Source organism: Mizuhopecten yessoensis, unplaced genomic scaffold (genome assembly GCF_002113885.1).
Source record: "Mizuhopecten yessoensis strain PY_sf001 unplaced genomic scaffold, ASM211388v2 scaffold7521, whole genome shotgun sequence".
NCBI classification, from domain to species: domain Eukaryota; kingdom Metazoa; phylum Mollusca; class Bivalvia; order Pectinida; family Pectinidae; genus Mizuhopecten; species Mizuhopecten yessoensis.
Window position 1 is genome coordinate 805,620 of NW_018407089.1, and position 11,074 is coordinate 816,693.

General features: G+C 34.4%; 1 protein-coding gene across 1 annotated transcript in view; it reads left to right on the plus strand.

The window, feature by feature from the left end:
• The first annotated feature begins 1,035 nt into the window (after nucleotides 1-1,035).
• The window catches only part of LOC110453838, a 30,877-nt gene continuing 20,838 nt past the window's right edge, over nucleotides 1,036-11,074 (plus strand). Inside the window, exons 1-5 of the mRNA XM_021503009.1 lie at nucleotides 1,036-1,418; nucleotides 4,795-4,917; nucleotides 5,230-5,415; nucleotides 8,639-8,717; nucleotides 9,749-9,831. Coding sequence (XP_021358684.1) covers nucleotides 1,151-1,418; nucleotides 4,795-4,917; nucleotides 5,230-5,415; nucleotides 8,639-8,717; nucleotides 9,749-9,831 — 739 coding nt within the window. The 5' untranslated portion in view covers nucleotides 1,036-1,150. The remainder of the gene's footprint in view (nucleotides 1,419-4,794; nucleotides 4,918-5,229; nucleotides 5,416-8,638; nucleotides 8,718-9,748; nucleotides 9,832-11,074) is intronic.

Here is an 11,074-nt window from a genome sequence, read left to right on the forward strand (position 1 = left end):
ATGAGGCAAAGCATGAGTTCTTTACAAGCGACTATTTGATAAAAGTATGTCGAAGCAAAGATATAAACAAATTAGACAACGTTACTGCGTCACGTGACCATTTCATTCAATTGCACAAAGGACGTTGTTAGTTCATTGCTTAACGTTCAGCATTTAGTGCAATGGCAACAACTGGTTCACCCGTTGTCAGTATAATGTGTTGCCATGCTGTATTAGGTGCCTTTGGCATAGTATGTCAGTGAGATAGCCCTATAAAGTCGGCATTGGATCCGTGCCATCACAAGGATTCAAATTCACCAACATACCCTGTCTCCGGCACATATACTTATATGCATGAACACGCATTTAAACGACCTTAGCTGTTGAAAGGGAGTTATGCCCTATAAAACTAAAACCAAAAACAAAGGTCACAGACAAATATATTGTAAGTGATAAGGCGACCTTCTCTGTCCGGTTCCAAAACGTCACTCGTATGGATATCAATTTTTGACCAATGAATTGATCAGGGAAGTACAAAGATGTTACCTGGCACACAACACACATGGAGGCACACACTAAAACGACCTTATCTGTTGAAAGGGAGTTATGCCCTATAAAACTAAAACCAAAATCAAAGGTCACAGACAAATATATTGTAAGTGATAAGGCGAACTTCTCTGTCCCGTTACAAAACGTCACTCGTATGGATATCAATTTTTGACCAATGAATTGAACAGGGAAGTACAAAGATGTTACCTGGCACACAACACACATGGAGGCACAAACTTAAATAACCTTAGCTGTTGAAAGGGAGTTATGCCTTATAAAACTAAAACCAAAAAACAAAGGTCGCAGATATTTATATTGTAAGTGATAAGACGACCTTCTCTCTCCCGTTACAAAACGTCACTCGTATGAATATCATTTTTTGACCAATAAATTGCACAAGGAAGTTCATTGATCTGTTACCTGGCACACTATCACCTTCGATGTTTACACAGGATCACCTGTCCATGAGACTATAAAAGATGTAATATTCGATCGGTTCTACAGCACACATATTTTTAAAATCCTCTTGACGATGGTAACACGAAGAGTGCGCAGCTACTAAATCGGATAACGTGGCATGAAAAATAACCACAAATTATTTAATCATTTCTTGCATTAGTATATGATCCGTTATGGAAAAATAGAAGAAAAAATTAAACAAACAAACATGGCGGTATATTTGTTGCTGTGTGTGTGGTCAGTGTTGACTGTGGAGACTGTGGCGTTTAAGCCGACCATTGGTCAAGGAGATGACCCATCGATGTACACCCATGAAAGTATAACACTGGAAGGGGTCGATAGGGCGGCTGCACATTTCCTTACATCAAATGGCATTCTGAACACCACAAAGACAAACCCTCAAGAAATTGTCAAAGAATTTTTCGGATCAGGTAAGTTATTTACTAGTTATAAATCGATACTTTGATAGTTATTGCAATTTTTTTATACATATTGTAAAGAAAATGATATACTGATCCTTCTGATAACAATTAAAGTTTTATATTTTATTTTTATTTGTCTTCTTTAGGCATACAAAACAGGATAAGGTTTATTTCAATTAAGTCTCAAATTTAATGTCTATTGATATGAACTGTGTGGACATAAACCCCCAAAACATAAAATCGTATTTTCCCGTAGTAAATAACTGTAATAGAAAAAAAAAAAAATACGTTTTAAAAAAGAACTGAAATAAGGTATTATTTAGCGAATGATAACACGTTTTAACAATGTTTGAAAATTAAACAATTTTGTTTCCAGCAAGTGGGGAAATATTTTGTTTTGTGTTTTGGCATATATATCAAATATTCCTATATAAATAATGTCTTTATTGCATATACATTTAAACACTGTATCAGTGAATTGAAATCTAATGAGATTCTGAAATATAAAGAAAAAAATAATTTGTACTGAAACGATGAATTCATCTTTATGTACAAACAAGAGGCATGCCATATTTTCTGTATTTTTTTTTATTAGACCCAGCAACAGACGCATGCATAACACGACATTGATGTGCAAACTTCTTGAAAAGTTTCTGATATTAAAACAAATGTTTGAATTGAATTAAAACACATAAATATTGAAAGGATATGAAATGTATGTAATATCAGTGACATGACAATTACAATGAGGAGATGATCGATTGATCAGTTTTAAGATCATACCTTAGATATAAACATGGAAGCCTGCGTCTATCAGCTGATTTTATTAACAACCTAACATGCAGTTTATCAAATTCATTTATTCTTTGAATAAATGCGCGTTACCGTAAAATATTTTAAAGAGCTCCAATATAAATGTATGTATATCATTTACCTTATAAGTGATTCTGAAATCCTAACTCTTGTTTTGCAAAATGAATGGGTTTTTTTATGTGCCTTTTTTAATAGGATCTGATAGACATGCGCTTTCATTGTTTCTAAACAAGTGGATCAAATTTTGATAACAAAGTATAGTTAAAAATAGTGCACAATTTCTACACTGTACATAAGGTCGGCAAAATGAGTGGCACCTTTATGTTTAGTTTAAATGTTTGTCAAGTATACGTAGATTGATCACTTAATATTTCTCGCAAATTAACAGAACTCAGTGATAAATCTAGTTGTGAAAGCTAATCCATAATAAGCAGAAATATTTAAAACATTTAGTTTTGTATACAGTATAAACAACACTTTCCACGAGGAGGACACACATTCAAGAACATACAACCGACGTATGTCATCTAATGATCCTGGCTGTTGCGAGGACGTTAAACCCCAAACAAACAAACAAACAAACAAACTAAAGCCGTGTTTCGCACTGTCTATTTGCCTCTGTGTATATATTCTGTCATGTTCTTGTCCTGATAGGATGTTTTATACTGGGTCAGTTTCTGGGCACTGAAACATCCAAAACTCATCTGCTTCGCGCAAATTATAAACATATCATTATATCTATATCTAATCTTTTATAAAACCTTTCAATTATATTGCGTACCACTAGGTGTGTAATTAGTAATAATATTTATATATATTAAAGCAGTAATTAATTATTATTTACATTTCGTAACACTCAGCTGAGAGTAGACCATTTTCCGCAATGTTTTCCAAATTAAAATTTAGTGGTTTAGACTAATGTCGTGTAGATATTCGAAAATCTTTGACAAATTAACTTTATGGAAAAATGTTTTCATTCCATGAGCATGTCATTTAACATATCGTGTACTTTCTTCATACACTGCCATCCATAAATAACTCTACAAATACTTTTGTTTGTTTGTTAAAATACTTTTTTGTTGTTTAACGGTCAATCTAGAATGCGAGTCATCTAGAATCGCACAACACTGTAAAAAGAGACAAACAAAAAAAACCCCACCAAACTGAAACTAAATAGAAAAAAAATATGTAAAGGTTATAAAAACATTATCAATGTTTTAAATTAGTGCATTCAATCCTTAAGTGTTTGATTGTAAATGGTTGATCACATGCATGACAACGGGGCTGATGTTCCCACCGTAAAATGTAACCATGTGTGATGTAATTATGACTTGCGCAACCCATTCTAGGTTGATTTGTAAATAACTTTATGTTCATTTACGATTTATTTTGCCAATTTGTTTTAAAAGGATTTGATATGGAAGGTTTATAAGAATCAGGCAGTTTGAATTCTTTCGGCTGCAGGTAAGAGGCTGCAGCCCTACGAACCTTCTCATTTCTATTTATTCCGACATGACCTGGTTTCCAAATCAAGACAAATGGAAAAAAATCATGTTAATACGAAAGGCGATGTTTTGTATGAGAATGTTGTTAAAATAGCAGCGATTTTTTTTTATTTGTATGATGTCGGTTGACTAAAGAAACACCTCCTGAAATAGAAGACAGAAAGAAAGAGGAGACAGGAAAGATAAGAAAGAACAAAATATCTCAAGTGTTGCAATGGGTGCATCAGATCTATACAAAAACATAATTGTAGATTCTGTAGAATTTTACGCCAGTACCTTAATGCAGAAAATCAAATTGAATAATGCCTAGATAATTAAAATATCAGTATTTCATTCTATTTAGCGGTCATCTATAATCATTGGCATTAGTACAAAGAAAATTCACAATATGTAGATGGTTCACAAAACAGCAAAACATAATGTCTGTATTTTGTGTTGCCGCTTCGTGTACGTAAATAAATAACCGCTTGAATTCGTCTAATCATAAATCTGACGATTTGTAGACATCTTCGGATGGGAATTTAGGCATATTTAGCGTTGAGTGTGTGGTGCAAAGATGACTATTCTCACATTTTGAAATGGTTTGTTTATCAATAAAATACCGTTAAGATCGTCATATGTTAGTTTCCAATATAATGATATTTTTGGTTTTATATTATCATATACGGCAAGAGTTATTTATCCCTAATGTAGAAAAACAGTGGAAAAAAATAAGTGAATCACCAATTTTTAGATGTATAGTGAGTTATGAATGGCAATGTAGTTGCTTATTTCTCATAAATGTCAACGTATCGGTATTGATGTGGGGTCCTCCTGCAGAATAAGGAATTTCTGTTGTGTTTTGCTGACCAATGGACACTAAAGAAACCTCAATTTAGCTGCTTCCCTAATTGCAACGCATGGGCTCTGTATTTTGTTTTTACTTCTTTGCTCTTTCGTTTCGTGGTGTCGCCGTCGTCACCCGTCTCCATATGACGTTTGCTATTGGGAGAACTTTAAATAAAACTATTTGATGCGAGGAAGTTTATTTCTTAAAAGGTTGTACTTCTAAATCTTGAATGTTCCAGATACCAAAAGCTACGGGGATTACAACCAGAGAGTTCATGAGTTTTCAAAAGCCGTAATGAATGTCCATAGGACATTTCATACCAATCCGGATTACACTGTCAACTCTGAGCGAATACGTGAAGGTTGGTGGATATGTTTACATTTAAATCAGTCTGCATTTTTGATAGTGTTTTATATACCTCGTGTGTTTTTTTTATCAAAATAACTGATTGAAGTACAATTTGTATACAAAACGTAGTCTGGTTGCTCAGAATAGTGATCTGCCATAAATAACAAAATAATTAAATCAATAATACAATAAATGATCAGGCTATATTTTAAGATTGTTATGGAAATTTACAGTTAAACATTTCGTTGATAGAATCAGGTGACAGTCGATTGTTTACAATAGTAACTCTCATGATTCGGTGTTTTGTTTTCTTCTGAATATACAGCTGAAAGTCTTGTAACTACCACAAGGCTAGATATTGCTTCTATTCTGTCTCGGACGTTGAACGATACATCGTTAAAACTGCTGGTGAATAAAGTGGGGAAATGTCTGATGATTATACAGTCATTCTACAGCAACACGAACTGGATTGAGATGATGGTGAATGGTGGAGAGTCTTTCTTAAGTTTCGGTGAGCTAATTTTTTATTGGAACATTGAAAATGTTTCTCCCCTCAACAGCACTCAAAAGTACATCACGTTTTTGTTATATGTCATTTAAAACAAATAATGACCCATTGTGAATATGTATAACTTGCCTAAAATTGTCAAAATACATATTACTTTAGGAATTCCACGATAAAGGTAAAGGATGGCATGTATCGTATGGTTTAAGATACACGCATTCATTATGCGTTATTAATTGACATTTAAACGTGTGTTTATTTTTAGTTTAAGTTTTCAATATTTGCATTTGATAAAAGTAAAATAATTTGGATTCAAGTAATCGAAGGTACGCTTAAACCATTAACGACTTAAAAATCCGATAGAATCGTAAGAGAGATAAACATGATTTATTTAATATAGCTTAATCTTAAACATACTTGAACACATCTTCCCCCTAGAAATCGAATTTATCTCAATAACATTGTTTCATAATTTAGCGCCAACAAACATAACAAACATAAAAAATAGCACAATTCATTTAAGGGACAACAATGGGTTGAGTGGCCTTCCTTACATTCACCGTAAGTCTCTCCACACCAATAGGCGCATAATTAAGGCCTCCACGATTCTATCTAACCCAATCGATCTTGCGCTGCCATGTTTGCGGTGTTCCAGCTACTCCATCCTATATGGTTGCGTTCGTTATCAACCGTTCCTCGCAATATGGTATTTTGCCTCTCTCTTACTATATTTCATTCTCGTTAGTGGTGTTCATACAAAAGCTGTTGTACAGTCATTTACTCCTTCTCACCAATCCAGTTCCATCCTCTTCTCCTAATCTCACAGCTGATGTCATTTATGTTGGCTAGCTCTTTAGTTTTAGTATGTGGTGTTCGTTACTGCCATATTACTCTCAATATCCTTCTAAGAGACTGGTGTTGGAATTTCTAAGTTTCCAGGTATCGCTGCCATACAGTGATACAGGTCTAACAAGCGACTTGAACATATGTATCTTTGTCTTTCTACCAATAGTCGATTTTGGTTTCCTCAACTCTTTAGTCGCCTTCTCCGATAACAACCCAATGGGACACAGTTGGTTTATTCTTTCCTGCTCGGGTCTTGTGCCGTAGTTACGTACGCTACGTGGTACATGTTAAGTGTTTACGTTTATGTGCTTTCTTATAAATTATGTTTTGTGTTAGAGTTAAGGGTTTATTTTATCTTGCATATTTTAAATGTGATGAGCGTACTCTTTCGTATATTTTTTTAAATAGCATTACCTTATGAACCTCAGGGGGAAAATATTAATAACCATTCCTAGTGTTTATATCTCTGTCATCCCCTCGGATATGACAGACTGCACGAAAAAAGAAACAAAGCTTTGACGTTACGCGAACAATACGATATAACGTCATAATAAGCACTTGACGGGAGAGGTCATCAAAATAACAAACAGATTACGATGTTGAAAACTGTTGTTTTTAATAAAAATACTGAGAGAATAGGAGAAAAATAGTCATCCCTCAACTACCATGAGGGTGTGACAGAAACATCCTACCCTCTGGGTGATTATTTGATTTTCAAACCATTGGCAGAGACATTGTTTTTTTTTGTCACACCCTCAGGTAAGTTTGGTATGGTTTGGTCTAGCATTGTTTAACGTCATATCAACAGCTATGGTCATTAAAGGACGGTCTCCCCTGTGTGCAAGATGCATGTATATAGTGTATGCAAGTGTATTTTGGGAGACCGCGATATTTTCGTGTATGTCTCCATGTGATAGCGCGGAACTTATGCCGACTTTATAGTGATACCTCACTGAAACATAATGCCGAAGACAACAGGCAGGACACCCCAGCCGGCCACATTATACTGACAACGGGCGATACAATGGTATTATCTACGGGAGTAGATAATACCATTTTTATAGACTCTGGTATGCCAAAAGTAAGGCATTGTCAATTTAGACATTAGGAAGAGGAAAGTTGTTAAGAAAAAAAAGAAAAGGTCATATCCCAAATTAAGTCGCATCTTACGAACATGCAATGGGGGCAGCAAGTACAATCCTTACATGCAGGACCTCAAGGTAGTGAATATGTTCACGTACAAAAATCGATAGAAACTTTTATTCCTCAATAATTGTTGTAAAATCACTTACTGGTTTTTATATTTCATTTTTTTTCAAGCAAGAGGGACATCCGAAACACATTCTTTACGCATACAATTTTCAATATTTCTAGAGAATCTGTCCTTTTTTAAATTTTGACATAAATATAATGTAGGTTATTTTTTCTGTAATTAATGAGCTTTTTCATTTCTCCTTCATCCAATAATGCTGACAGTGTTTATTTTATGTGAAACAATATACTATTTTGTCATGAGAAACATACTGTTTCTTTTTTTTTTTAATTATAAAAAACAAGATTCATAACTTCATCAATTTTGAGTATATCCGTGGAAAGTTTCGTAAGATATGGATTTCATTTCGGTAATGCAAATTTATCGACAGTGGGACGGGAATTCTTAAGTTAAACTGGTTCGAGTTTACCTTGTGATAGAGATAATATGTCATCGACCCACCAGTATAAATGTACTGGTACGTCGAATGAAGTGCTTGCATTTAATTTAATTATTATTGTATATTGTGTGTTGTGGCATTTCTAATCGTTTTCTTTTCATCGAACATCAAATCTATACTCTGATGTTTTTTGTCGGACATGTGTCATACGGTTTAAATATTGCCATACGTTTGAATTAATGCCATACGTTTGAACTAATGCCATACGTTTGATTTAATGCCATACGTTTGAATTAATGCCATATGATTGAATTAATGCCATGCGTTTGAATTAATGCCAAACGCTTGAATTAATGCCATACGTTTGAATAAATGCCATACGTTTGAATTAAGTAACTGTTAAACGGTGAACGGAACATTGTTAGGATTTAATGGTGTTGGGACTAGGCAATATAATCAAGTTAAAAAGGCATTCATCTCACCAATATTTTACACATTGGGGTTAAAAATAAAGGGGAAAGGCCTTAATTGGACGATCTATTAAAGTACAGGGGTGTATTTGACATATGGTAGTATGTTTCATAAGATGACATTATTAAAGGAATGAATGTTTTATCAAATGTTGTTATGGTCCTATAGCACACATTGCTATTGATGAAAAACTTGATAAAGGCCAGTAAGCAAATGAAAATATTAACATGAATATATCTTTCTCTTCTTTCCTTGACAAGGAACCCTCACCTCCACCGGTATGGTGGTTGCCGCATCAGGAACAGACACATGCCGCAACTGTGACGACAGCATCGCTCAGTAAGTTTTGTGTGAACGATTTTACGTCTCTTGCGTTTTTATTTCAAAGACCTCGCCATACTTTTATAAACAGAAAATACGTGTCGCAAAATATACATCGGCTTTCATTATTCCATGATCGACCATACAGCTTTGCTTAAGTCTCTTGTGACGTGTGCCTCCCGTTTTCCTTTTCAAGATTGCAGTAAATTCTGTCATAGGCGTAAACACTATTTGCTGTCTTTCATCCAAGTGACAAGCAACTCCTGTGATAACGGTGCTGATTTTCAATTAGAAGCCCTCAACTCTCCAGCGTTTGAAAAGCCTTTTTACTCGGATTTAAACTTTAAAAGAATAACAGAATAACAAACATCAATCGCCACCTGTATCGATTTCTACCTGACGGTATATCAGTTAAAGTCCATATCACAAATGTAATACGAGAAAGAAGAGCTGGTGCTGAAAAACAGTTTGTAAGATTTGCATAAAAAGTTATATTTTTTGTGAAAATCTGAACCAAATCAAAATTCCTGGAATGAGAGACCGACAAATATGTTTTAACAGTACCACGCCAAAACCGGTGTATCTATCATACGCACAAGAAACATATATCCTTCCTGAGTATCCGGATTAGTTTTGGTTTATAATGCTCTTCCATGTTTTTGATGTCCCTTTTCTGCCTTCTGTATCTCACAATATGTCGTAAAAAGCGATTCATGTCGGCCCCCTGTATACCCGGGGGCTTTCTTCAGTGTCTTCAGACGAGGGTAATTTCAGCATTTATAATTATCGCAACAACTAGTTTTCCCGTTGTCACTATAATGTAACCGGATGGAAGTCTTTGCGAGGTGCCTTTGGCATGGTGTTTAGGTAAGGTATCACTTTAAAATCGGTATCAATATAACTATATAAAACACTATGTAGAAAATAAATCTAAACTATATATCACGATTTAGAATCGAAACAATTGACATTTATGACGCGGTAGAAAAACACTAAAACATGAGATAATTTAACGTCAAATCAGACTTTCTTTTTCATTATCTTTGAAGTCGCTGTAGCCAAAACCTGTTGGTCCATGATCGTTTGACAAGTGGATACCTGTCTGGTCAGCAGTTCTATCCGAAACCATCAGGTGAGTTCGGGTATTGTGCATTTATGTATTACCGATAAACGCAACAACAAAAATCTGTCATGTGTTATTAATATATATCATGTAGAAATATTATTCTAATCAAGCTTAACGATCACTCAACACAGGAGAGGTCATTAGGGCCAATAAATGATCGCGAATGACAAACGTAAAATGAAAGTGATACAAAACAAACGTAAAGATAAAAGACAAACCTCGATTTGAATACCTAAAGAACTGTGGGCGTTAAGAGTCATTTTCATAATTAAATGCGTGAATATCGTTTGTTGTGCGCTATTTGGTTGAAACTTGGCCATTTGAAGGAAATTAGCTAAAAAACTTTTATCTTTAAAAGCCTCCACATGCAACAAACAAATGAATATTTGACATGTTTAAAAAATTTCATACCTGTGTTCATTCGTAGAAAGGAATTTTTGTTTATCACATACGAAGGCTTTTATTTCTGCATGCTAACTGTCCAAAAAAAAACGTATTTTGACTATTTCTGCATAACACGCAATTTCGTTGCTATGGCAGGGAATCTACGTATGCGCATTGTAAAGAATCTTCACCAAGAAAGATAGTCCTTATTAACCAATATGATGTTTATAAAAGAAATTAATAATTTAATTCAAATTTTCAGCGGTCTTTCATCAAAACAAAATGATCGCAAATTTATAACTGCATCATCACAACTATATAATGTCAATAAAAATTATCATAATTTCATGATGACTGGGCATGTACGAAATGCGTAATTACTGTCCAAAAACACCATAGCATGGCTATTTCTGCTTAGCAAGGTAATTCCGTTGCTATGATATGGAATTTACTCATGTTCATAGGAAAAATATGCATCAAGATAGATAGCCTAAATTAACTATTACGATGTTTAAAACAGAAATTGGTAAATAAGTTCAAGTTGAAATTTTTACTTTTTATGAGGCCTTTGCTATAGTGTGATGTCTGTTGAGAAATGTAGAGACAGCTTTTTTTTCGAAAAGAAATTTAAAACATTGAATCTTATTAAAGAAATGTTCTTGAGTTGAATGATTTGTTTGTTTGTTTGTTTGATTTTGTTTAACGTCCTATTAACAGCTAAGGTCATTTAAGGACGGCCTCCCCTGTGTGCAAGATGCATGCGTGTAGTGTATGTGTGTGTATTTTGGGAGGCTGCGATATGTTCGTGTTTGTCTCCTTGTGATAGCGCGGAACTGATGCCGACTTTATAGTGCTACCTCACTGA